We start from the raw sequence: 23,966 nt of genomic DNA, 5'->3' as shown, positions 1-23,966 counted from the left end.
GGGGTGGAACTTGTCACAAGTTGGGAGTTTGTACGTCTAACTCATTTTGGTCCTCAACAACATAATGCTGTGCCGTGGAGTCGTGATTATTTCACTTATATATTTGAGACAAGGCTGCTCTTTTGCATTGCCTGTATTGATTTAAAGAATGACACGAAGAATAAGAAAATTGTGGGCACACAGATATTCTCCAATCAAAGCCATTTCAGCAGCTAAAAGAGACACGGGTTTGATTTTCTCTGACCTTTTTCAAAACAAATACAGACGATTAGTCTTCAGGACCTGCCTAAGGCTAACAGAAAATGAACAAACACTCATATAAATGGATTTTGACTGAGAGTAACTATTTCATCATATAAAAGGCAACCAGTGTGACTGAAAACATGTTATTTTCTTTGCTTGTACGTCGATTCAGAGCAGCTGTATGTGAAATTGATTTGTATGCCATCTCGAGCCCTTCACGCTTCTTGGAAGCGACTTTCCTTAATAAAAAGGCTACTAAGTATCAGTGTAGATTAGGTAAAGAATGGGAGATGCACCTGAAACAGTTGGGCTGTTTTAGTAGAAGGGCCAAAAAGTATTTTTGTGCCAAAGACAGAAAAGCACCAGAAGGAAGACGTTCTGCTGCGGCTGCAGGAAGACTGTTAGTTTCTGGGGGTGACTCCTTGGGCGGCAGCCGTTAAAGACTAGAAGGCAAAGAGGAGAGTTGGTAGGTGTGGAGGATGCTGGGGGCTTCTAGTAGCAAGTTATCTATTTAAATAAAACCTTACAGGGCTGTGTGATTAGGGAGGGAAAACACACGAAGAATAAAAAAAACTGAGAGTGTCCCTGCAGACACATTCATGAGATACTTGCTTACGTTGTTTCTAAAAGTTGTTTCTAATCCTGTTGTTAGACAGCTGAAAACTGAATGTTTCAGACATTTGGAAGTTTGCAAACACAACATCCCTGTGCAAACCAAATCTGATGTTCCCAGAGTAAAAAAAAAAATGTGCACAATTCACTGAACTCAAACCAAATGAGTCTGCGTGTGCTTGTCCACTCACTTATCGTCGCATCTGCATGTCTGAAAAGCTGCAGGAGGGAGAAAGAGTTGACAGCAAAAGAAAGAGAGGAAGAGACACTGACAGATATGCATGGACCGAGCGAAAGAGCTGGAGATAAGGAGTTTAGATTTCAGATATTGCCGTTAGCAGTTCACCCATGGTGGTGGTTGAACACAGCTGTCAGACCCAGATGGCGAGGTGTTAATAACATTCAGAGTTTTGCAGCGCACCGTTTATTTTCTAATAATACAACTGTTAGCGCTTGCTAATAGCATAGCTGCTGCCTGCCAAGCACATGTTCCAGCAGACAACTCTGCTGCCATTTATGTGCCACATTGCTGAGCTGAATGTCGCCATACAAAGTCCTCACACAGCGAGGGGCTGACCGGTGATGTGCCATAATTACATATGAAAAAATTAATACATGTAGCATGGAAAACCTAAAAATAAAAAAATATAAAAACTTAATTTAATTATACTTTTTAAATAATGAGTTATTTTTGGTGTCATCCTTATAGTATATTATTATATTGTGAACATAGCCTTGGATGTGGAATTTATCTGACTTATTGAGCAGATTTTGCTATAATACTTTTGGAGGTGCAGGAAACCTAAAAATAATCCTATTAGCTGGAGATCGGACATTTTTATGAAAAGTGGACAATTTATCCAGCCTTTAACATGCTTCTGAGGAGCCTTTGAGCTCTCAGCTTAACCCATGGCAATATGTAAAGCCAGTTAAAAGGGATCCTTTACAAATTTTCATATTTTTATATCATTTTCTTCAGCTAGTATGTGCTAAAAAGACTCTTTACAGGGTTAATGAACTCAGCCTCTGTTGCCCCTTGAGGGCAGAATATCCCAGTTGCAGTTTCATAGTTGCCAGTCTGGTCTGTAGGACTAAAGCCTGATTCATGCTTCTTCGTCTGCATCAGTGCGGAGACACGCAACGTCCTTGCGAGCCTGCCGGAGAGCTCCGCAAGGACGGATGGAGTCCCCAGGAGACGGAGAAGTATGAGAGCAAAACGCTTCCGTCAATCCGTGCGTGTCTGTCCCTTGCGGAGCTGACGGAGAAGCATGAATCAGGCTTTAGAAAGAACTGAGCTGACATACCCGGTGCTGCTGTCTGGCTCCAGCATGTTTCCTGCAAATTTTAGATCATGAACACAGTTAATAGTTTAATTCGGTGATGAATCACTCCTGTAGACATTAAGGAAGGTTGGGAGACATTTCGGCTGTTCGATTAAGGTGTTAAAAAGACTAATGCAGCAACGAGATAGGTTTTGCATTCGGTTCAACAAACGGGCACTAGGAGGTGCTAAAAGCAAGCCAAAACTACCCAGTCTCCCTTTAAAGGGATGCTTTTAAACTTTTTTTTATATTTTTAACCTATTTTGTTAAGTCAGTATGTGCTAAAATGACACTTTACAGGGTTAGTAGTGAAAGGCCACCCAGGCACTATCGCCCTCTGTGGCCAGAAGATACTTGCATCTTTAGACTTACCCTTCTGATTTGTTGGACTTGCAGTCGTTAAGCTTGTTAAGAAACAACTGACGGCAATAGTTTATATGCCCAACTCTGACATTGTCCAGTTTGAGTTGACAAAGCTCCCCGGATGAGAAGCAAAATGCCTTCAAGAAGCCAAAGAAGTCCAGTTGCCTTCATCTGAACCCTTTGGATTAGCATGACCTGGATGACCATCACCAACTCTAATTTTCAGTATTTTATTTTCTGTAAATTTAATAATTGGAGAACTTCATTTTCAAAGTGAACTAGGTAATTTTCTCATTGTTCCATGAAAAAGGGTAGCCTACATGACAAAATAAGTAGCTATTGTAATAGCCGTGTGTTTGTTTGGGGAGTATTGTGTGTGACGTGTGAATGGCTCATGTTTGCGCAGTAGTTCTGGGATAAACACCCAGACTCCCAGTAGCAAAAACAAAAGTTCCTATTCTGCAAAAGTGCTGAGTCATCACAGCGCACCCTACAATGCAGAGCCACTGTGGCGTGACACAGTGAGTCAGTGGTCCTAAAAAACGGCTGTTTCCCTTTATAGATCCCACTATTTAAGGTAAAGCTGGCAGCAGGCAGACATGTAGATCATGCCTAACTTATTTAAATTTGTTTTTGTTGTAACCAATGACAAATGGCTAATTGTAATCCATGGGTTTTTAACTCCAGTTGACTTTTCTTCAATTACCCATGAGTGTATGAGCTGAAGTATATAAAACAAATAAATGTATTTTTGTCTGTTGGCACCAATTTAAGTTATTTATTAAACATCTCAGCAGGAGCCATTACAGCATTTCTGCATACAGGTACACCTGAAATGTGCCAAAATTAATTAGACTTCACTTCTTGAAGATAATTTCCAAATGTTAGGCAGGCTGTAAAGGCCCATTACGGCACACGTAATTACACAGGAAGCCAGAAGCAGTCTGCAGAATTTATCTTCCAGCCCTAAATAAGAGAGGATGGTCTCACAGCCTTTGAAGAGGCATTTATGTCTGCATGCTAACGGTCTCTAAATGAGCTAGCACTGTCATATCACTGCAACACAGCTTCATTTAGGGTGTACTCTGCACCTCCATATTACTAAGTGTCTGAAAGTGTTTACAGAGCAGATTAATTATACAGGTTAAGTTGCACCACTCTGGATTACAGGAGGAAAAAAAGAGACTGAATGGTATAGAAACAATAAATTAGTAAAAGAAAAACAGCCAGCGACATGAATTAACTCTAAATTAACTCGATGCACACTGTACGGCTCCAGCTGCCTCATCTAGCTGAGAGCAGAAACCTGTGTCGTGGGTAATTGAGCTCCTCTCTGCCAGAGTTATCATTATGCAGTGAAATGTAACAAAGACGCAGCTAAATGATTCTGTGCTGTAGGGTTTGAAAAGAACAATATTAAAGGACCAAGCGGGTGATATGTAGAGGGAAAGGGACCACCGAGTGTCACAGCAGGTAGGGGGTTCTTCTAAAGTCTGTCTCTTCAAAGGTTGTGGGAAACTAAAGGAATTCTGATTATTTGTGTAATTCTGTGGATTGGTTGGAGAATTGTTGGGTATTTAACATGGAGTTATTGTGTGTGTGTGTGTGTGTGTGTGTGTGCGTGCGTGCGTGCGTGCGTGCGTGCGTGCGTGCGTGTGTGTGTGTGTGTGTGTGTGTGTGTGTGTGTGTGTGTGTGTGTGTGTGTGTGTGTGTGTGTGCGCGCATAGGAGAGAGAAAGAGAGACAGAAGGTTCCGGGGCTGCTGTGTGCTGTACCGGCTGGCAGGGTGGCTGTCAGAATGGCCCTGTTTCCTGTGTCAGCTCTAAAATAGGTCCAAACACAGCAGAGATGCACGACGCACTCTGGCTATTTACAGCACGCACACAGTGTGTGTGCGCAGGATGCTGCCAAGTGTACAAAACCAGAAGTACTGTAGCTGTTCGCAGATGGAAAAAGAATATGTATTCACTTTAAATAGCATGAAGGTATGGCAATGCTAATAGGTGCTGCAAGTTTGCCATCTTCAAATAAATACATATATAGTGAGTATTCCTAGAGGAATGTAGCTTATAATAAAATGTGTTTGTGTGTATGGGAACGGTGTATGCCCTTGACCTCTCCGTTTGTAGGTGTTGTGAGAGCATTGCGTCTGGTAGGGGGCACCGCGTCCTGCTTATGTCACCGTACCCACCTACTGTTCCCTGGAACGTTGCCCTCCATGTGTCTGTGACAAACAAACCTCCCAATAGAATCAGATGCACTGCCACCTTGCTCTCGGCAAAAACCTTTCCACGTGGTAAACTGATGCACTTCAAGTCACGAGAGCAAGCTATGAGGAGATTTTTTTTTTGTATTAATTTTTGGATCAGATCGTCTCTCACATTTCATGTGCACTGATATTTCTAGAATCTGGTGGTGGATAAACATTTGTTAAATGAATATATTGTGATGTTTTTCTTCTGATTGTTTTGTGTGTGTGGTGTGTGTGTGTGTGTGTATGTGTGTGTGCGTGCGTGTGTGTGTTTCACTAACAAACTATTTCATTAACTTCTAGATTCTTTAATGAAGCTCTTTAATAACCACCAATGAATCTACAACTGAATCTAATTCAGGAGGCCACTGTAGCCATATAAACTTTGATAACTGAAAAACTCCCAAAAATATATTGAGTGAAATTTGGTGTTGTCATAGCCAGGAGAAACAAAGCTCTGGTGCACTAGTTTCAGGAACTAGAAGTGAGCCATCAGAGTTGAGTTTCAGACACATTTGAACAAATGACTACAACTCCATCATTTTCCAACAGAAGCTAAATTCAGTTTGAGATACAGTGAATGTTCCTTCAAAGGAACATAAACAATTTTTTTTTGCAAAGCCACTTTTTACCAATTGATCATCTTTTTCTTTTCTTTTACAGTTGACCTACTGCTCTAAGAAGAGTCTTTTTGACCCATTTGTTTACCTAAAACAGAAATGTTGTGCTCTGCTGTGGGCCAGGATGCAGCCATGCACATTTCAGCTATCAGATTGCATGTTGCCATTACCTAACCAGACGAGCCAAATTGGCTCTAGAGCATAAAAAATGTGTTTTACTCATCCAATCCCCTTCTCACACTGTTAATTTAGGCTGTTGTAGAGACAAATGTTTGCTGTGGAGTAATTGCAGCAAAATCTTTGGTCATCAGCGGTCTGTGATCACTAAAAGCACAGGTGTTAAACTCCGGTCCTCGAGGGCCACTGTCACACATGTTTTAGTGTTTTCCCTGTTTTAACACACCTGGTTTTAATCAGCAGGTGATTAACAGGCTTTTGGAGAGCTTGATGAGCTGCTGGACAGGTGAATCAACTGTGTTGGAACAGAGAAACGGCAAAGAGGTGCAGAATACCGGCCCTTGAGGACTGAAGTTTGACACCCCTGAGAGGAAGGGTGCAGTGACTCTCGTGCAAACAATAAGACGTATGAGCACATCCACTTCTGTCTCTTTTTGCAGTTTATATAACAGTAAAAGCTGTCCAAGAAATGTTTATTTTACAATTTGAAACTATTCTTTGAGCTTCTATATAGCATGTGAAACTTTGTTGGTGCTCACAATGGCCCAGGAGCCTTGATAATCAGCTAAACATAACCCTAAAACAAAGTTTTGCAAAGTAAAGACTGGTTTGCTCCTCCCACTTGGGGCACAAAAGAACGAGAAAGTGAGTGTCCAGCTGGATAATGTCCACGTGGACTCCAAAGCGCTTTACAGTACAGTGCATCATTCATCTATTCACACACACCTTCACACCTTGGTGGTGATGAGCTACGATGTAAATGATAAATGATAAATGACCCGCACTTGTACAGCGCCTCTCAGAGTAAGGACTCCAAAGCGCTTTACACTACAGTGTATCATTCATCCATTCACACACACATTCACACAATGTAGCCACAGCTGCCCTGGGGCTCACTGACAGAGGCAAGGCTGCCGAACACGTGTCATCGGTCACTCCGACGACCACCATCTGGCAAGGTGGGTTAAGTGTCTTGCCCAAGGACACAACAGCAGAAGAACCTGCATCATTCCGATTATTGGGCAACCTGTTCAATCTCCTGAGCTACTGCTGCCCCGTAACAAGCAGCAAGGTTTGTGCAGCTGGTTGTGGAGCTGGGGTTTGCAAATGAAAAAGGACAAGGACATCATGCTGCAAATCTATCCAGCATTTATTCACAGTCTGGATATTCCCAGTGCATCATGGAACTTCAACATTCCTTTTTGATGTTTTCCTCTTGTCCAACAAGAATGCTAGCTGCTCAGGCTAGCTTAAGCTGAGCTCAGGCTTAGGTTGTCCAGCGGTTAGCAATAGTACGACCAACATTTATTTATTGCCAGAGTTGAGACATTTGTAAGGTGATGTGTGTAAAAGGGCCTTTCCACCAGAATGTGTCAAGCACAGCAGTTCCAACTGGGCCAGGAAGTCAAACATGAAGCTGTGTAAAACATCAGAAAGCTTAAAAGTTGCGTTCTGATTTCCTTTTGCTTAACTAGTAAAACGAAATAACTACGTCTGGACCTGTGAAACCTCGGCAGCCGAACAGAACAGGAAATAAACCCCAGACCATGTGGGATACAAGGTACTGTCCTTCTCCTATCAAGTCAACTGCCGGAAACATGCAGAATATTGCTGTTTTCTGGTCATTTTGTGACCTTGTGGCACCAGTTGCATGGAATGCTTTTGCTGCCATTTTGTATCTTAAACGCTCCCTGTGGGTAGGGGACTTCTATTGCTTTCAGTGCCGCTTATGCATCCAGTGGAAAGCTGGGGTAAGCTAATGGCCTGTTATACCAGCTTTGTTCAACACAAACTGTTTCTTAGCGGCCATTACAACATTACTAATTTGCATAGAAAAGCAGGCCAGAGATGGCACGGACTTTTTGATATGCTACGTTAGACACCCCAACCTGCCTATTATTAACAAGGTAAATGTGGTTTTAATGCCAACACTTACTTTCTGCTCACTGTTCACCTGACTTCTCTGTCAGATGATTCTTTTGACACAAATTCTCTGAAACACAAATTCTACAGTCTGGCATCTAGTAGCAGTGTGACATGTGGTGTAATCAAGATTTTGCGCAGTTCGCCAAGTCATTTAAAAGTAAAAGAAATGGACAGTGTGCTTTGATTGGACTGTTGAAACCATCGACTCTGACATGACACTTTATGTTATGGTGAGCATGGCAGTCGTCACTGATGTTGGAACATGTACTTGTATGTTCTCCAAAGAGCTTGATGCTGCCACTTGAGCAAACACAAAGTCGCTCAAGTCAGATTTTGACGCCGTTACATTGTCACCACACACAGTCGGGACTGCCTCAATGACACTCGTGTTTTGATTAAATCTGCTTCCACTGCTCCCAAGCAACTAAGCATGAGTTAATCAAGTCGCACCAGAAATGCTTGAATATTTGCTAAACGTCTCACCGATTGCTCATGAAGCGTTTGCACTTCATAGGCCGGCCCACACAAGTGTTGAACGTTTTATCTGCTACTATTTTTGGGTTTGAAACTTCCACAAGTGAAGGTAAAGTGTCATGATGTTTTGTGTCTCTTCTCTGCAGGAACACCCACACTTTCTCTGTGAGTCTTTCTATGTTGCATTTAGTTCCATTGCTAACTTTTACATAACAAACTTTATTATTATTATTTTTAAGTTTAGTTGCAGATCTGAAAGGGCAAAGGCACCTTTAAATCAATGTTTGTTTTACAGCATTCGCTGCTAAGGTCTGATTCTCACTTAGGGGAAACACATCACAGGTCAACCTCCTGAAACATGTTGTAACGCTAAACAAATAAACAAGGCGTGATCACAGCTGAGCTGAGGCACTGATCTGTTTGTCTTAACAATTTGTTTGTGCTCAGAAGTTTCTGCAAGAGGAGAAGCTTAACCAAACTGTAGAGGAGGCCGCCACATGGTAGCAGTTATCACTATACACATCTCAATCATCAGGGCGTCTTGTGCATTAGGTTGAGGAGAATGAGGAGGAGAAAGAGAAGGTGGTGGCTTCTATATCCCGATGAGCTAAATTTAGTTACAAATGTCAATAACCCTAAATAACCCCAACTATAACCCCTTTCTCCTCTTCCCTGCTGACTTATAAGCACCTCGTCGTGTTCGGAGGTTCTCCTAAAATATTTTTTCATTCACATAAAATATCCGTTTCTGTAGTCTCGACGAGAAGGGCCTGCATTATAAACTTCTGTTTATTTTAATTTTTTTGCATAACTGCACGAACCGGAGGTCCTGGGTCAGATGTTTCTAACACTGAGCTTAGAGCTACTTTGCACAGGCCAAGCTCATTTTCTGTCTAATCTTCCTGTTGTTGTGAGTGTAAGGAGGAAGAGAAAAAAATCTATACTCTTTTCATCCTCCTGTGACCGCTGCGCTTGTGAAACAGCAGCCGTGGGAATGGAGATGGATACAAGCGGCCCTGCCTCTGACCTCCCTCTACTTCCAACACAAGGGTGGAGATAAACAGGGCCACAAGGATCGCTAACATCTTTCTTTCTTTGCACACACACACACGCACACGCACACACACACACACACACACACACACACACACACACACACACACACACACACACACACACACACACACACACACACACACACACACACACACACAACACACACACACACACACACACACACACACACACACACACAACGCCACAGACATCTCATTAAAGCAATAGTAGGTGAATGTTGCAACAGCAGTGTGCCACTGGGAGAAAGGTCTATTAGGGATACTATCAAGAGACGAGGGAAGGAAATGAGAGTCCGTGTGCTGCTCCAGTGCGCATCTAATTCTGATGTGACATATGTGTTTGACGAATGTCTAATTTTGTCCCAAGGGATTCAGCCCGGCAGCAAGTATTTATACTTATTGACTGAATCATTATGATAATGTTGTAACTAGAGAGTTTATGAACAAATTCATTACTCAAAGCGTGTGTGTCAGAGTGAAGAAAAGGCACGTGAGTCCAAAATTGGGGAGGACAACATATCCAGACTGCCTTGGAGAGCGCACAGCGGGCAGCTCATCTGAAATGACTCGATTTCGGAGTGATGCTCCCCTCCTGCTCCCTCACTCCCTTGGCTGTCACCACCCTTCACCACAACTATTCTACCTCTGCTTTATGGATTAAGAAAATAAAGATGGTCTCTTTTTATTTTTATCACATCTTTGTCAATCAATCAATCATAAAGAATGTTGCATCAACTTTAATCTTTGTAATTATTGCAAAAGAACCCACTTATTTAACAATACAACAGGTTTATTTATTTATTTTGCAGAGTTGCACTGCAGAACATCAAATAGCCAATAAAACTGTGTTTTTTTTCTTTAGTTCCGAATCTATAGGAATGTATATTGTGGTTCGTCAGGGGTCATTAGTGTAATCCAAGTGGACAGAGGGTTATACTGAGAGATGTACACCATAGTATTCTCACTGTATTTGTGTCTTTTTTCTCCTTAGCATCTATATGCAGCCACTTCCGATAATGTCACCCTATACTGTTCTCCGCTCCTCGCAACCAGACACTATCAGCTGTGAACTCATCGTTCTCCTTTAAAGACCAGGTCACAGAAAGGAAGAAGGGGAGGAATAAAGAGCAGCGAAAGCAAGCGAGCTGTTGTGTATGTTCAATAAACGAGCTGCTCACTGGTGTGTGAGGGAGAAAATGCAGATCTCTGATAGGAGTCAACAAACTGTGGAGAAGACACCGGGAGAGGTCAGCGCACCGCTTTATTAGAAAAAGCGTGCAAATGGCCAAGACCCCAAAGAAATTAGAAAAACATCGTCACTGACAACTCACGTGTCTGAAATGCGCACAACTCTATTAAATTATCTTCCCAAGACATCAGATGTTGCCATATTTTTCAAAGCCCTTGGCGCCTCGGAGATAAAGATAAAATGTTCTTAAACAGCAGGGCTCTGAGGCTCTGAAGAGTCAAATGATGGGAAATATCAGCCTAACACCATTCTTAATTTGTTTGATTTTTAAAAGAGTAACAATGTCGTGTGAAAGAAGACAAGAGAGCAAAGCTGAAAATACGCAAAATATTGGATAAAGACACGCTGACTCAGATCAGATTAGAAAAGTAACTTACTTTTGGTCTTTTTTTTCTGTGTAGTGTGTGATTATCAGAGGGCATAAGGAGATTATCTACAGGTTTTTGGAAGACTAGTGTAGCGTGCCAAAGGTCAAGTTTTTCATCAAAATGAACAGAAATTATCTTTTAATTGCTGCCACAAACTGCGTCACACATCCGGGGATGCCTTACATCTGTCTGGCCTCCAAAAAAATAAAAACAGGGATGTATGACATGCAACCGCAGTCAGAAGATTCTAGGTTCGCTCCTGGCTGGCTCGCCATTTATGTGTATGTATATGTAGCGTTAAGGATTGGCTACATATGTATTAAATGATCAATACGATGTGATAACTCTGTATAAATTTGAAACATCAATCTGATTGGTTTTTGAATGTTTAATCAGAAGAAATTGGTTTCTTTCACTTATTCAGGAAATATGCACACTTCATATTAATTCAGACAGAGTCAAGTACTGTATATAGTTTATAAAAATGTATTTATTTCTATTTCCCTAAACCAATGATTGTACAAGACAAGGTATGGATGAAATGATGGAATATAATGGATGAAATGATGGAATGGAAGCTAGATGTTTCAGCAAAAACCTTTCTTAAATATCTGAGAGAGCTTGTGGAGTCTGGGTTGTAAAATCAATTTGGCTGTGTGGTTTGATAAGCCACTTCATTTATAAAGCTATCCGATGCCAGTGTGCAGTCTACAGATGCACCTAAACCTAATGATTTAGGTGCATCTTCTTATTTTGTTTTAGTTTTTTAGTTTTTGCTTGTTTTCCAAATTTAAAGTGGTCTAGAGTGGCCATAACGTCAATGGAACGTATTGGGACTTTCATAATATAATTGATCATAGTTCTATGGTCGATCCAAAACATGTTTGTGAAGTTCTTTGGCCAAAATACCTCTCACATAAAGGTTTTCTGAAGTTTTGATATTTGCAGTACCTTCCAGAATGATCTGTTTCAGGGCTCTGTCACTTTAAGAAAACAAGGTGGAGCTGGCCACCCATTCCCCACTCAAGCTGCTATAAGCTGAAAAGCTCCGATATATGGGAGGGGCTCTGAGAAGAGTCACTGCTTTTCCAGCAAAGTGAGAATGGGTTCAACTGAAATGTCCCATTTTGTGACATCACAAGTGGCTTTACTTAGGCAGATAATTCCTAAATGTATTCACTGACAGAAAACAGATGGACAGGCTTTTTTCTAAATTTTCAGGGTTTGTAGACGCAACAGAGATACACATGGCTGCACAAGAGGATGCAAAATATGTCCCCTTCAAACCACCATAATGGGGTTTTCTTTATTTCTTTGCCACAGAGGTTTGGGTTTCTCCACTGTGCCCATTTTCCCCTTTGATACCAATTAACCTAACACACCACTCAACTGGGGTGAAATGCAGTACTCTTGAGATTTCACAATGTACAGCCCAGTCCACAGAGATCCTCCGTTTCTCAGGTCTCTGAGGCCATGTACTCTCCAAGGGTGACACGACCACTAACTCTGTAATTATAAAACTCAAAGAGCATTCCTCGGTCTGGTTAACCAGAACTATGAGAGAGCAGAACAAAAATGTACTTCTCCCACCCCTTCGTTTTGTCCCTCCTACTTTCACAGACCCCCTCCTCAATAATTTAACAGTAAAACAACTCAGCCTTGTAAACACAATAGTTATGTCTGCGCTCACAGAGCCATGAAGCAGACACTCCGGCTCCACTGCCCCTTGAAGCTACAGTAATACTGGCTTCCCTCTGCTCTCCTCTCACATCACCCCATCTCTATATGTTGCAGTTGATGTGTTGGAATCTGAAACTAGACAAAAGTTCTTGCAAATGTCACAGCATTTGTCCTTTTTACTTTGGAAATGGTTATGAGACAGAGTTTGAAAGGTAAAATTAAATACACTTCTTTTAAATCCTACACAATCATTTGAATAAATCTGATTCTTTTTCTTGCACGTCTAGACAAAAGGTCAAGACATTTTACGCTAACAGATCTGACTGATGTTTCCACGTTTAGCATTTTTAAACCCTTTGTTTAGTGTTTGTTTGCAAATGTGACACCAAATGAGACTAAAAACTCCTGTTAGTAATTAAAACCAAGACTGTAAGAGGATTTTTTTTCTCTATCTGGAGAAAAAAGAAAAGTGTTCTTTCTGCTGTTGTGGTCAAAACCAACAGGGACAAGCTGGAGAAGTAAATAAAAATCCCTGAGGGTCTCAAAAAAGAAACAATTCGACTGTGCTACATAATTATTCAATAGCCAACGGTGGTGACGTGGATTTCTTGTGGTGAAAAGTTAAAGTTCCAAAGCTCTTTGTGAAAACCAAATGTTCATCTTCCCCATCTGATCTGACCACCTTGTACTGTAAACATGGATGGCAAAGCGAACAGTTTCACTCAATCATTATGATGTAAAGAGCAATGGTTAATGCTGCTGGAGCAAATTCACAAAACAAATTAGACAAAAAACGTTTTCATGCCTCTAAACAGCGTTCTAACATGGTATAGCTGTAAATATATATTCAAGATGAAATAAAAAATGAATACAATCAAATAAAATAATAACAATAATAACACAGTAGCTTTCTCGCATTCATTTAAAAACCTCTGCCTTTAACACGGTTCGGATTGACAGCAACCGTAGGACCATCCAGTTGTTGGTCTCACTGAACCTCAGCACGTCTGCACTTTCCTGGGTCCTCCATTCATTATGCACCCGCACATTTAGCAAGAGGAACCACTGGTGTGAGAGGTTCTCCGCTCATTGATGAAGGAGAAATAGCTGGCTGCTACCACTTCAACTTAAGGACAAACTAGAGTCCCAAAAAGGAAAACACCACTTGAAGTCACAGACAACAAAAGACGTGTGGGCCTAGAAAACAGGGACAACAAACAGTATCCCGTTTCCTCTGGAAATGCAGGTTCGGCATGGGAGAGTGCTGTGTTTATGTTTAAATGCTTGTTTGTTTAGCAGATTTGCTATTGCAGCTTTAACTGGATTAAAAATGGAATAGAATGTAAACATTTGTTATTGATGGTATTGAGGCACATTAATAATTAAATGGACTTTTATTTGATTGTGATGCTTTGATCTCCTGTTGTGAACCAAATGTTTTGATTTATCAAAATAAATAAATAAATAAAACTCCAGAAGTTTTCAGGTGGAAGTGCAGCAAAGTCTAAACTTAGAGTACTTTTGCACTTTGAGTGATTTTTGTAGATCACGATGTGGACTGTTTAATTTTTTAACATAAAGTGGAAATTTCCAGGTGAGAGTTCTTGCTCAACATCTTTGTTTTGACATCTGTAATGTTTCCATGATAGAGATGGGAAACTGCACATCAGCATAAAGGGGAGTATATACATATACATCAGCAGAAAACTCTACTGTAATACATGTTCCTGCCTATTTTTAGCATTTGTTCACTGATCTAGACTTTCTAATGGGCTGAATGTAGAACAGAACCAGGAGAGTTTCATTTGGTATAACCTTGTATCTCCAGGTTTCACATTTTCATAGAAATATTCTATTTTAGTCACACACACACACACACACACACACACACACACACACACACACACACACACACACACACACACACACACACACACACACACACACACACACACACACACACACACGCAAAGCTGAGTTATATGAGCTGATGCAAGTTTTCCTTTCTACTTTGGCTTTTATATTGTCTTGATTTTGAACATTGTTCTATCAGTGTTTGCATGTGATGTTTTTGTGGTCTGGTTTGTTTCAGTTTGTCCCTTTTTTGCCTTTTTTTGTGCTCTGCACACCAGGTCCTGGTTCACTAGGGTTAGGGTGAAAACAGATGTGTCAGTTTGTCACTCCTTAAAGTGAGGTGAGGCGTTTTCATCCTGATGCGGACGAGAACGTTGCGTTGATGCACAGGGCATGGTCAATACAAAAATTAAATGATCTGATCCAAAATCTACCTAGTTTGTTAGCATCAGCGTGTTCAACCAAGTAAAACACAAATGAAGAAGTAGTTAGTGAATATAATTAATGTTTAAAATCCAGTGAGAGGATGAGCTGGAGGAATTCAGAGCTTAACAGGGATGGGTGTATAATCCTCTAGATGCTGTCAGCATGGACGTCTGATCAGATGTACATATTGAAAAGCCTACATTTATTGAACCACACATGGTGTGTTAAATCTGACTAATAATCCTTTTTCGTGATACCAGTAACATCAGGATCTGCGTTGTGGTTTCCACCATGAGCTAACATCTGCAGCCTGTCTGACTAACGATCCAAGAATTAACAAACCAAGGAATTAACAACAAATTACTTTTCTACCTAATGTTCTTTTTTGACAGCAAGAAATTGGGATAATTGTATTGTTCTCAAAGGCTATTTGTGTTGGGCGTTAACAAGCAAACACAATGCATTAAGCCTGGGATGTAAGTAATGTGCACTTAGACTTAAAGCCTCGTCCACCCTGCATGGACGGCATTGTTTAATGTGCAGCAATAACACTGTTAGGCCGCTGCTTCTCATTACCTCTCTTTCTCCCCCATTTTTCTTTCCACTGTCACTCCGTGTGCATCTTTTAAACACGTGCTGGTGTAAAAGATGAAAGATGCACCGGAGAGCAATTTGTTTCGTACTGTTTCACTGTGGTTGTCTTTGCAGAAAGGGAGAATCTGAAAAAGCTTGAGAAACATCCGAGGCGCTGCAGTGGTACTTGACAACTTTTAGTCCTGCCTAAAAAGAAAGATTTAAAAGCATGTTTGGATTCAAGAGCAGAGCCGAGCTCCATCAGTAGAAACGCAGACTCTGCCTTCAATGAGCACCTACAACCTGACTAAATGACTGTGAGAGCTGCAGTATGGCAGAATGAAGTGTGTTCATTTCCTTATTTATTGACTCACTTGCTTTTCTCAGAGTGTTTGAAATTAATAACAGCCAGCAGAAATCAGACAGAGGAATGAAAATCAGCACTTTCCCTGCAGTGAAGCCATTCATCAAGCTAACGAGGGGGAGAGTAAAGCAGAGGAGGAGAGGAGTGGGGAATGTGACGTTTCTGGAGAGGGAGTGGGAAGAAGGAGGGATGCAGGTGCAGCATGAGGATTGAGGGAGGGTTGGGGAACGTGACGCTGGGAACAGAACAGAGCAATGGCAAAGGAAGCTAAGTTTATTAGGGAGGAGCATGTGGAGGATAGAAAATGGACCAGGGAGAAGCAATGTGCTGGCTTGGAAAGAGGCATAAAAAATAGAAGACAGTGTAAAAAAAGAGGAAAAACATATTTGCATGTTTTTGTCCAAATGTGTTTAAAGTTCATATGAATTCACAATTACATATAAAAAAAGTCAGAAAAATACATCTCTCTCTCTCTCTCTCCCTCTCTCTCTCTCTCTCCCTCTCTCTCTCTCTCTCTCTCTCTCTCTCTCTCTCTCTCTCTCTCTCTCTCTCTCTCTCTCTCTCTCTCTCTCTCTCTCTCTCGATGATGGATCCTCCCTCCGCTCAAAGATGTCACCTTGCGATGGCGGCCGTCCCATGCTGCTCTGCCTCCCCTGCAGCCCACCAGAGACCCAGCAGTTTCTCACACCCAGAACAAGACCGACTAAGCAACTCGCCACCAAGCCTCTCCTCTCCCAGTGAGCGCGATGCACCACGCTGAGATCTCTGCCAAACGAAAATAATTAACTAATTAAAGCTTGGACCAAACTGAGGCTGAATCTGCTTTAATTTCATGGTGAAAAGAAGCCATAATTTAGCAGTTTCCCCCTCTTTTTTTTCTAGCTTTGCTATTATCACTTTCACAGAGATGTTCTGATTGGAAGTCTTCTACTTGGGATGAATGCATGAGATTGTTTAAAGATACAACAAAAGAGCATAATTAAAGCTGGAACATGTGCATCATTTCCAGTAATGACAAACACCGAATATCCTACTGTACATGGATATCTATATTTTTAACTTTAAAGTTAGACCACAGCGTCTTTGGTCACCAGGGCTAAATATAGACAGCTCCTCCTGAGCAGTCTCCAGTTTCTCACTCCTTTCCAAGAGGCAGGTGGAGGGAAAAAAGGGATTGGAGGAGGAGGAGGAGCTGCAACTCCCTTTCTTGAATAAATCACTCCTCGACTTTTGACCCACATGGCGCAGGAGGTGATTTTTATACTTCTTCCCCGTCCCCTTACGCTCTCTGGCCTCTGCACCCCTCCTCTATCGCATTCATTTTCTCCTTCACATGACAGGTCAATCTGGATCGATTTCATCTGCCCTCGATGACTGAGACCAACATCCTGGCACCCAGAAATAGAGCTGGCCGTGATAAGAGCCTTTGAGCAACCGCTACCATTCAGCTGGGAGAAGGTCTCTTTAAAAACTTTCGGAAGACCTCACTTCCTCCAACGATTTATGAGAAACACAGTAATGCTTCTGCAGAAACTAGCCTGTCCTAGCTCTTAACATCGCCATCACACACGTACACTTTCACTAAAACACAAGGATGTCGTTGCCATGTACATATTTACCCTTTGCTTTCTTTCTATCACTTGCATTGCACGCACACACACACACACACACACACACACACGCACACACACGCACACACACACACCTGGACTTTTATCTTTGTCAGCACATTGTGAGTGTTTCAGCTCCCTGCTGGGCTGTGAAGCCAGTGTCCCTTCACATGGCAACCCCCTCAGCGGTGCCTGCTTTTATATGTCACACTCACCAGTGCTGGGTTAAACGCGCTGGCACTTCCTGCCAGTGTTTACCCTTGTCTTTCGGGGGTTTTCCCCCCTGAAACTCTTAACTTTTACTCTCAGCTCAGTGGTGGCACAGAAACAATGCCTCCCGATGGCGTCACAGTTGTCCAGGCTGGAGTCAGGACACTCTTTCCTCAGGCATGGACGCCAAGACCTGGCTCTCCATCTCCATCACTCAGCCTGTCCTCCTGAAGCTACGTGGGCAGACTGCTCATCACCTGCCCACCCAACCTTTACTTCTCATTTGCATGGATTTGCATAAAACAAAGACACTGCTATCCCTGCAGAGTCTGCCGTGGTTGAAACCTCTTCCATCGAGGATCGACCAGACCGCCTCACATGCATCCACACTGAGCTCAGCTGGCAGCTTGTCAGGGCGCAACATCAGGGAAGTGTGGCGCGGGGAACTGAGATTTACGAGGCAGACTAAGATAGACACCGTCATGATTTTCCACTTTCATTCATTTAATATCCGTTCTCTTGGCATTGTTTATATTCAACACCCCTTAGCGGGGAGCAGAGGGCACCTATTTCACGGTGATGACGTGGGGCAAACTCAAAGCACTTAAAACACTTAATCTAAAGATGATTTGTCCTTGTCTTCCTGGATGGTTTTTGTCCCACTCCCCCTCTCTTGCAGTTAAGTGGATCTGGAGAAGGGCCAGCTGCTGATCCCATGTCCCTCTTGGACACGATCAAGTAAATAATGGTCAGAACACATTTTGAAACATACATGTGTATAAAGCATACGCAACTTCTCCATTGCCTTTGTTGAGTGTAAAAACTCCAGCGCGGAGACCAAAAATGTTCTAATAAACCAGTCTTCCAGCAAGTTTGTGACATGAACACTAGCACTCTCTCACAAACAACATTTTAGAACTCAGTTAGACAATGAAAGGAAAAGCAACCAAAAAGTTAGTTAAGCTATCCAGCACCATGATCGCCAACTGTATTCAAATTGTCCTTCACTCATATTTTTAATAGATTTCCAGTGGTCTCTAGTACAAATGAATGCCTTTAAGTTCTACTCTGGGAAAAAAAAAAGCTCTGCTAAACTTGTTTTAGGAAGATTGTCAGATCAGAGGGAAGCTTCAGCTTCAATCGCAATACTCGCACTGCGCCCTACGGTCTTCTGTGAAGTGCACTTGGAGGAAGTGCGCAGTAAGACTTTGAGTGTGTAACATCCAAAAAGGGTCAATTTTGACCCATATATTGACATGCATAGTGACTGGTCACCTACAGACATAATTCCATTATCTACTAGCAACTTGTTATATATTTGCCATGTTATCATTTTAAGTGGCCGATATATTTTATTGTAGTGTTAATGCTCCTGTATTGGTAATGAGATTTTGAATTTCAAACATTTTGTAACTTTTTTTAAATGTGCCATTAGCATGTTAATAAATACATGCATGAAATTGAAATATTCAGTTTTGTGTTTTAATGAAAGTGTTGTTTGTCAGCAAAATGTGGGAAGGACAGCACAGTTGAATTAGTTTATAGAACTGAATTCAAAAGTTGATTCAACTTACAATATTAAAGCAACTGGCTGCAAACCCTTTTTGAGTTCAGTCAACTTTTTGCAAGTAGAAAGTTGTGCCAACTTTTTATTTTAAGTTTATCTGGCCATTGACTCAACCACTTATTCTAAGTTTAGAGAACTATGTATCCCAATTTTGCCAAACTTATTATCGTTAGTTCAGTAAACTCTTTATTCCTGGTTCTACAAATGTTAAATTTCAATTTGGTTGTATTTATTATTAAAAGTAAGCATAAAATGCACATATAAATTAGGCCAACTTAAATATGAGACTTGGCAAAGCAAGCACCTAAAAAGTTGACTGAACTTAAAATTGTATTGCAACTGGTTGCTTTACTTTTTTAAGTTCACTGGACTTTTTTTTTTTACAGTGCTGCAGGTGGAGTTGCTATTCTGTCGTTTAACACCCAGAAGATTCTGCAGTGCTTGTTGACAGTCCATGAAGACAAGATTGTCAAACTTATCTCAGACTGCTGGATTCCACACTCTGAATGAAAAGTGAACTTTTACAACTCATTAGTTAAATAATCATTTATAATCATATGGTTGAATGAATCAGATGTTATATGAAATGTTTGAATAATCTGTGCTTAATTCAGTGAAGTTGAAATGAATATTATTGCTTACAATGATCCATTTATATGTTGTGATCAGTAATGTTTGATTTAACAAGTTAATCATTATCTACACTCATACACAATGTTCATTTGATGCAAATTCAGGTTAAGGCCATTTTACATAAAGTTTAAAGATTCTTTATCCACAGAACAAGAACAGCTTGTATCTAGAAGGTGTGGTTTTCTGGGGGATGTTTGGTAACGCCGATAAACATGTCAAATTCTGATTCGCAGAAATAATAAACTCCAGATTTAAAACTAAAGTGACTGCCCGAGTTAATCAGTTTCGAGCGGAACTCCGAAGTGGCCAATTCGGAACCAGCCTCTTCTGAAACATCTCTTTGACATACAGTCAAAACCTGTTTGCACGCTGCAAGCTGACACAGCCATACGACTCCTTAAGAGTCCATCCGTCTTAGACGCAACAAATCCACCTGTCTGTTGTGACCTGGTCGCATTACAGTTAATCTTCGAACTTCGATGCATTGGGGTTACCCCCCCCCCCCCCCCCCCCAACATCTCGGATCCAAAAGAGGGTCTCCATCAGGGTGCGTGGACACAAAATTGCATCTGATGCCGTTCTATAAAAACTCTATTCTAGTTTATAGCAGACAACAAATTCTTTTACAACCCAGAACTGATAAAAATCTAGTTCACATTCCATCACCACACATACACTCATCACATATCATTGTTTAAAGCTTGTCATGTATTATAATTAGTCTAGAAAATAAAGTTTAATTTTAATTATATAGCTGACTCTGCCTGAATTAATACGAAGTGTGTTTATGGTCCCTGAATAAGCAAAGAGTCCTCAATTATTCTGGTTAAACTTTCAAAGATCAATCAGCTTTATATTCTATATTTATATAGATTCATCACATCTTTTTGGTCATAATTAAACCCTCCAATTCACTAGTGTGTAGGACACAAGTGTGCAAATAATTGCTGAATTTGAACAGAGAGCATTGCATCATCCACCGCAATGAATGCTGGGAAGGTGGTCGCTGAGCTACTTTAAATAAACAAATCTTTATTAAATATGTTCCAACAACCAAACAATTATTTGACTAAATCTACATCCGTTGCTGTCCACATTAAATATTTGTCTAAAACAATAAGATCATGAATGAATAAACTAAAATGAATCACATTCATTTGAAAATACATATTTTCACAAAAGGCATTTGAGCTTTGCTTTTGCAGCAATGAACTATGGGTAATAGCATTCGCCAAAGTCTGTATTGATTTAACTTGGGCAAAATGAGGATAAAGGGTTCAAAAGTTGTCTTTGCTCATGTATTTTCTTAATTTATTCAAACATAAAAAAGTATGCGGTGAAGATTTCTAGCCATTTCTCATATTTGTTTTACTAACAAACATTAACATTTCTTGTATAGATTGCCAACGTTCAGTCAGAGTCGTTATTTTCTCTGTAATGTCTGAAGCTATAACATGACAATTTGATATTGACCAAAATAAATAAGCAACAACATAAGTATGTGTGCAGGGCATATGTTTATCTGCCAATAATTTTATATAGGTGAAAAGTAACATTTGGTCTTAAAAATGAATATACCAAACAAACACACACACACACACACACACACACATACACGTTTGCTCATTTTCATTTATCATAAGTGAAATCATTAAAAGAACGGTTGAGTTTGGATTACACATCTTGTTCCATATTCTGCATTGATTTCAACCTCTAAAGCTGATAATTCCCCCTCTCGTCCTTCTGCTCAGCACAAAACAGAAAAAATCTTAATAATTATCATATATTTGAATGTGGTCAACTGGTTTTCCTGTTGATGGAGGATGGCTGGAGAGTGTGTGTCAGACACATATGTACATATATATATATATATATATATATATATATATATATATATATGTACATATGTGTGTGTGTGTGTGTGTGTGTGTGTGTGTGTGTGTGTGTGTGTAGATCTGAATAGAAGAAAATTAATGTTTCTGTCTAGAAAGATAATAAAAGCATAAAGATTCATTCAGAAAATTATTAGACCTTTATAGATAATTTCCTCACTCATTATCAAAAAATTGCATAATGAATTGTAAATGTAGGGTTTACATATATATATATCCAATCCAATCCAATTTTATTTATAAAGCGCATTCAACATGGCATTACAACCAAACAAGGCGCTGTACACCAAAAATGTTAGTGAATTTAAACCACGTTATACAATCATGTCGGACGAACACAGGTAAAAATAAAAAAGAAATACAGCAAAACCCCCAAAACTAACAGCTAAAAATCAATAAGACACAGGGAGATTAAAAATTAGAAAAACATTTTAAGAAGAACCTCAATAGTACAGAAGTTGATATTGTGAATTCCATTTTTAAACAATGTTGATCTAAGTGAGGTTCATAATTATGTGGTATAAGCTAGGTCGAAGTAATGAGTTTTCAAGCGTGATTTAAAAATGCTAGCTGTTGGTGCTTGCCTCACTATATATATATATATTATATATATATATATATATATATATATATATATATATATATATATATATATATATCTTTGGTACTTTTAATAAAACTGAGAGACAAAAGTAGGTACATTTAACAGATTGTTTTACCTGAAGGATCCAGGCGTAAGGAGGGGAGAGGGGAGTGAAATCACAGATGGAGGAATTTTCTTGATGACCTGAAAAAAGCAGATAAATAGGACGTAACTTTTAAGCCTTGATGAACTATAACCAATATTAACACAAAAGGAGCCCATTTTCTTCTCTCTTCTGTCTCCTTTTAATGTGTCAGAATCTGCCTCCATGTTCCATACACATGCAGATTCAGTTCAAACACAAAGCAACAAGCAGATCCATTCTGAGTGAGATTAACTCTCACCTTGTCTGTCTGCTGGAAAACAGTGCATGCATCACAGGAAGCATTCGATGTGAAGGGAAATGTAAAAAATTTGCATGCAAATAGATTCTACTGGCTCATTCCATGCATCAAAACACTTCAAATGCACAAGAAACAAAGAAGATCCAAACACACTGCATGTTATCAAAGAAAATAACGTTAATCTTCGTTTTCTGACTTGACAATTAACTGTTCTAAAAAGAATGCACCTCAAAAACACAGAGGAGGATGAAATAAACTTTGACCACTCAGAAATAAGCATGTTGTTCCATTCAGGGAGAGTTTATATATATATATATATATATATATAAATGTCGCTACACAAATGTAAGCATTAGCTCTTAGCTCCCCGTAGACTGGTGCCAAGCTGGGTTGCTTTAAAACCTTGTGGAAAATGACAGTTGTGGAAATACTTTGCCAGTGCGCTGTAGTGAAGGAAATTTTAAATCATCGGGTTTTCAAATAAATGTCCCATAACTCATGTCTACAGAAGTATACAGAACGTGCAGGAAAGGAGTCGTAATGCTGCGTGATGGTATCAGCGCTGTGCCAAGAGAACACGTCACTGCAACTAAATCACAAAGCAGGCACTGTTTTAATGACAGCTTTGAAGTAAATTTTTAAAAAGGATCCAGTGCTCAGAATTGATTAGTAGAAACTATTAGAAAGCATCTAATTTAAACATTTGTATAACCTTGGACACGTTTGAAAATGTGTCATTTACGTTGCATGGTTTGCTTGAGGTGTCCAGGATTTATTGCAGCTCACTGCTGTCAGTTTGCAAATTGCTGATCAGTTAGGAAAAGTGGAATAGTCATTCCAAAAAGTAACAAAAAATCAAATTGCATTATTATTTATTGCTTAGTTAAAGCTCTCATTCACTCATTTTTTTCATTTGATGTGGTCTCTGGTATGAATTGATGACTTGTGAGTCATTTTCTGAGGATAAGCTCTGGTGCTCATGTTTCAGGAAGTAGAAGCTAGCTGGAGGAGCGGAGAGAAGAAGAAGAAAAAGGCAGGACTTAGAGTTTCACTCATTAACATTCACAACATGCAAACAACTCGCCCCTGATTGGCTAACAGTAACACAACTCTTCTGCTGCCTTCCTTCGTTTCTGTCTTTGGTAAAAATGCCACATTGATGTTTTATCTCCACAAATAACATAGACTAGAATGTGTTCTGCCATGTTGTGGGTTTGCTAATGCTAACTCTGCTAGCTGAAACACGCTCTGCTCTCTCCTGGCTGTAAAAATTAACACAGCCTTCTTTGCTTGCGAGCCAAGATGGACAAGCCTGTTATTACAGTTTCACAGTGTGGCTTATACCTGTGTGGCTTTTTTTGACCAGAGCTTTTCCCTGTCTATTTTATTCCAGTAGCTAAGAAATATACTTCAGGAAATGTGGGTAGAAGGGGTAGCAAACTGTTTTCACATTCAGCCTGTATGTGATACTCAGAGCGACCGATCGTATT

The 23,966-nt window shown here is 40.3% G+C and overlaps 1 protein-coding gene across 1 annotated transcript in view; it reads right to left on the bottom strand.

Annotated features, from left to right (window-relative positions):
* The window catches only part of mafa (MAF bZIP transcription factor a), a 105,743-nt gene that overhangs the window by 72,400 nt on the left and 9,377 nt on the right, over positions 1 to 23,966 (bottom strand). The window contains exon 2 of the mRNA XM_015952908.3: positions 22,209 to 22,276. Coding sequence (XP_015808394.1) covers positions 22,249 to 22,276 — 28 coding nt within the window. The 3' untranslated portion in view covers positions 22,209 to 22,248. The remainder of the gene's footprint in view (positions 1 to 22,208; positions 22,277 to 23,966) is intronic.

This window comes from Nothobranchius furzeri, chromosome 9 (assembly GCF_043380555.1).
Source record: "Nothobranchius furzeri strain GRZ-AD chromosome 9, NfurGRZ-RIMD1, whole genome shotgun sequence".
In the NCBI taxonomy this organism is placed as follows: Eukaryota; Metazoa; Chordata; class Actinopteri; order Cyprinodontiformes; family Nothobranchiidae; genus Nothobranchius; species Nothobranchius furzeri.
This window is presented reverse-complemented; position numbering and strand designations above follow the sequence as displayed.